The sequence below is a fragment of the Myotis brandtii genome, unplaced genomic scaffold (assembly GCF_000412655.1).
Source record: "Myotis brandtii unplaced genomic scaffold, ASM41265v1 scaffold61, whole genome shotgun sequence".
Lineage (NCBI taxonomy): Eukaryota > Metazoa > Chordata > Mammalia > Chiroptera > Vespertilionidae > Myotis > Myotis brandtii.
Genome location: NW_005370318.1, coordinates 3484236 through 3488847, shown reverse-complemented (window position 1 = coordinate 3488847; position 4612 = coordinate 3484236). Strand labels below are relative to the sequence as shown.

At 52.2% G+C, this 4612-nt stretch overlaps 1 protein-coding gene across 1 annotated transcript in view; it reads right to left on the bottom strand.

The window, feature by feature from the left end:
- Window positions 1–4612, bottom strand: part of LOC102258865 (interferon regulatory factor 4-like) — an 8659-nt gene that overhangs the window by 1366 nt on the left and 2681 nt on the right. Inside the window, exons 2-6 of the mRNA XM_014550648.1 lie at window positions 2278–2467; window positions 1872–1969; window positions 930–1041; window positions 762–827; window positions 3–67 (exon numbers count right to left, since the gene is read on the bottom strand). Of these exons, the coding sequence (XP_014406134.1) occupies window positions 3–67; window positions 762–827; window positions 930–1041; window positions 1872–1969; window positions 2278–2467 (531 nt within the window). The remainder of the gene's footprint in view (window positions 1–2; window positions 68–761; window positions 828–929; window positions 1042–1871; window positions 1970–2277; window positions 2468–4612) is intronic.

Genomic DNA, 4612 nt, shown 5'->3' with positions numbered 1-4612 from the left:
GCTGTGCGCGCGGTGGCTTCCCGCACCAGCTCCGCCCCATAGAACAGTCGCACGTGCAGCCAGCAATCTGCGGAGAGGGGCCAGGGGGCGCGCCAGCTCCCACCTACCCCCCATCTCACCCCTCAACAGGGCAGGGGCCCTGAGGGGCTCCCACCCCCCACCTCGGGAAGTTTGGGCGCTTCCTCCCGAGAAGTGATAGCAATCATCCTAGCAGTGGCGGTGGTGGCAAATAATCGCAGCTTCCAGTATAAACGAAATGGTGGTTGAGCTTCAGAAGCAGAGAGTCCGGGACTCTCTGTACAATGGGGGCATCCATTACAGAGGCCCTCCCGCCCCACCGCTGGGATGTTAGGAGCTTCTTCCCAGCAAGTACATGAATGCCGGTGGAATTAACCACAGAGCAGCAGCCGCCCCTGTGAGGAGCCAGCAGTGGCTCAGTGGTTAGGGCTGTGGGCTCTGCAGCCAGGCCCCGGGCTTCGAGTCTCACTGGCACTTAGGAGCTGTGAGGAACGTTCCCAGGTCACTAGCTGTGTGACCCTGGGCGAGGTCCTTAACCTCTGTCTGGCTTCTGCATCTGAGGCGCTCTCTCTCAGGACGGTGGGGAGAGCTTAGAAGGGTGCCTGGGAGAGACGAAGCCCTCAGCAAAAGCTGGCTGTCGTTAGTGGAGTCTGGGCTGGGTACTTCGGGTGGGAGACAGAGGCTAACTGGCCCCAGCCCGGCCCTGCACAGCGGTCAGAAGGGAGAGCCTCTAGATTCCTTACCGGGGTTGCTGAAGTCCTCAGAGGGCAAAGGGCTCCAGAAGTGTGAGGGGTCCTGAGCCTGGTACCCTGGGGACGGAGGGAACGCACTCAGGCACCACCCACCCTTAGATCAAGGTCCTGGAGGAGGCCAGGGAGGATGCAGGGTGGGTGAGGAAGCCCAGTACTTACTGTGGTCAGCCAGAGGGCCTAGGAGCCAGGCAGCCGGTGCCAATGAGCCCTGCTGGGCCAGCCTGGGGGGCTGCTCCCTGTCCTCATCCTTGGTGGCTAATCCAGAGCCAGCCTGAGCACCAGGAGAGAGGGTAGTGAGGTGGGAGAGGAGCTCCTAGACTGTCTGCCGTGGGGCAGAGGGAGGTCTGGGTAGGCTGAAGGCCACCTGGGGTTGACAGGAATTTGAGGTTTCAGGGCTTAAGACCTTTCCCCCATAGAGGTAAAAAGAGAGTTGATGGGGTTGTTGGAGGTGATGGGGTCAGAGATGAAGCTCACAATGATAGGGGGGAAAATGCTAGGAGTGAATGGGGAACAGAAGTGATAGAGATAGCGGGACAGAGCGATGGAATGGATGCTGATAGGAGCACTAGAGAGAGAGGAATGGATTAGACTGATGGAGGGATGGGGACAGAGCAGTGAACCACTGATGATGGGGGAGAGGTGACGGGGTGGAGATAGTAGGGGTGATACAGACAGTGATGGAGATGGAGACGATGGGGTGAGAGAGCTACAGGTGATGACAGTGAAGGGAATTCAGTGGTAGAACTGGATCTCATGGGGTGACTGGGGTCAGGGTAATGGACCCACTGGTGAAGAGGGGTCAGGGAGGAAGCTTGGAGAAAATGGCGTTGATGCAGACAGTGATGGAGCTGAAGATGATGGAGGTGATGGGGACAGTGAGGGAACTACACATGATGGAGGTGATGGGAACAGTGAGGGAGCTGCACATGATGGAGGTGAAGTGAATAGAATGATGGAGTTGAAAGTGATGGCAGGTGAAGTAGAGCTGATGGGAAGGGTGGGCGTGGAGCGGGCGAGAGCATGTGTTGGAGACCATAGAGAGGGTGGTTTGGGTACAAGGTGACAGCTGGCAAGGCTGAGGGCTGCAGGGGACACACTGACCTGGTCTGTCCTGCAGGCGGACTCCATCACTCCTCTAAGGGGCTCCTGCTGGCTCTGGAGAACGCCCTCCTCTTCGGAGGAAGCACTAGCCCTGGAAACTAGATGGAGTAAGAGATAGACTATTGTTTCCTGGGCCCCAAGGGGACCCCCCCTCAACTGAGATGATCCCAGACAAGGGTACCCCAGCTCACTGCATAATCTCAGGCAAGAACCACCTCTCTCTGGGCCTGTTTCCTCCTTTTCAAATGGGGAGATTAACTGGTTGGTCTAAGGGTCCTTCTCTGTGTACCTGCCCATGAGTTTAAGCTCAATAAGCCCACCATTTCCCATTTTATGATGTGCACAGTGAGGTTCTTATTGCCCAGAGAGCCATTCTTGGCCACTACCTCCAGGGGCAAGACGGTACCTGGGCCATGGGCACTGTCCGACACAAGCTGGTAGACCTTGTAGGGGTTGGAGATGTCCAGCTGGCTGCGCTCACGCACCTCACGGAAGTCCACACTCTTGTTGAGAGCACAGCGGAGCCGTGTCTTCCAGGTAGAGGGGTCCTCCTTGTCAGTGCCCTCCAGGTGCTTGCCCTTGTGTATGGCCCAGGCCTGGGGATGAGCAAGGGTATTTGGGCAGGAGTATCCTGGGGTGGGGGGACTGATGTTACAAAAAGGAATGAAGGCCTCCCTTGTCCCTTGCCTCCCACCCTTCTCTCTCTCCCTCTGATCCTTTGTCCCTTCACCTCTCCATCCTTTCCTTTCTTCTTTCCCCCCTCCCTCCATCTAGCCCATATTCCTTGAGCTCCTACTGTGTGTCAGGCCCGAGTTAGGAACTGAATGGGAAACAAGACAGACATGGTCCCTGCTCTCAAGGAGCTCCAGTCTGATGGGAAAAGACAGCTGCAAACAGCTCAGTGGTAATAGCTATATTCCAGATTATGGATTGTGATACATAAAAAATAAATAGGATGACAGGATATAAAATAATGTGGTGAGTTGCTACCTGGAGAACCACAAAATTAAATCTTAACCTATTGCCACATACAAAGAGTGGACTCCAGAAGATAAACAAACCAAAAGTAAGAGGTAAACTTATGAAATTAATAGAAGATAACGTAGGAGAAAACCTTCTAGGAGCAGAGAATGCTTGGAAACAAAACTTCAAAGGCATGAACCATAAGGCAAAACAAATTAACCATGTCTGAAATGAGCAAGGGGCTAAATCTGCAACATACAAAACACTTCTGCAAATCAACAAGAATGAATGATTTATAGAAAAGGAAACCATAAGCCCATGAACATACGAGTATTTAAATGCATTAGTGTTAGAGAAATGCAAATAAACATAGAGATATCACTTGTAAGCTGACATTTAGACAGTTGGATAATGTCAGGAGTTGGTAGTGATGTGGGCAGAGTTGATGGGCTTGGAATGGGTGCAGAGCATCTAGATCAGTGGTTCTCAACCTTCCTAATGCCGCAACCCTTTAATACAGTTCCTCATGTTGTGGTGACCCCCAACCATAAAATTATTTTGGTTGCTACTTCATAACTGTAATTTTGCTACTGTTATGAATCATAATGTAAATATCTGATATGCAGGATGTATTTTCATTGTTACAAATTGAACATAATTAAAGCATAGTGATTAATCACAAAAACAATATGTAATTATATATGTGTTTTCCGATGGTCTTAGGCGACCCCTGTGAAAGGGTCGTTCGACCCCCAAAGGGGTCGCGACCCACAGGTTGAGAACCGCTGGTCTAGATGGTCATCTGGCATGCCTAGTTAAATTAAGTAGAAACATACCCTGTGAGTAGAAATTCCAATTCAAAAGGAGTTCTCACAGAGGCTCATGAAGGGCCCAGGGATATCTACTGCAGGAATACTGTGGTGCTATGTCCATCCCTGGGAGAGTGGAGGGTGTGTGTGTGTGTAATGGATATCCACTATAGAGTCTAGGCAGCATCTAGAAGCATTTTCTTTTTCTTTTCTTTTTCTAATATATTTTATTGATCTTTTTACAGAGAGGAAGGGAGAGGGATAGAGAGTTAGAAACATCGATGAGAGAGAAACATCGATCAGCTGCCTCCTGCACACTCCCTACTGGGAATGTGCCCGCAACCAAGGTACATGCCCTTGACCGGACTCGAACCTGGGACCCTTGAGTCCGCAGGCTGACGCTCTATCCACTGAGCCAAACTGGTTAGGGCTAGAAGCATTTTCATCAAGCGATCAATAACTTTGTTTTGTGTGTATTTCCACAGGGTACCTTATCTATATATCAGTATATAAAACCCCAATATGCAAATAGACTGAACAATGGAACAACAGAACAACCAGTCACTATGATGTGCACTGACCACCAGGGAGCGCGCACAGAACATGGTGGGCATTGAACGGCTGCGGTGGGATGGTGAAGCAGGTGAGTGGGGGCGACAGTCCAAGCAGGTTGCCACTGTCATTGGGGCGAGCCTCTGGTGGTTACTGAAAATTCTTTGCTCCCGTGCCGCAGGCCCGCCCCCGGCACCAGCCTGATCACCCCAAAGGGCTTCTCCACCTCCCCCTGCTCCTGAGGGGCAATCGGGGCGGCACCCGCAGCCGCAGCCAGGGCGCAGGAGCAGCTCCTGATGGCCCCTGAGAGATTCTCCACCTCCACATGCTGGGTTTGCAGGCTCCATCCCCAGTAGGGGGCGTGCAGGAGGCAGCTGATCCATGTATTGTCTCACTTTGATGTTTCTCTCCCTCCTT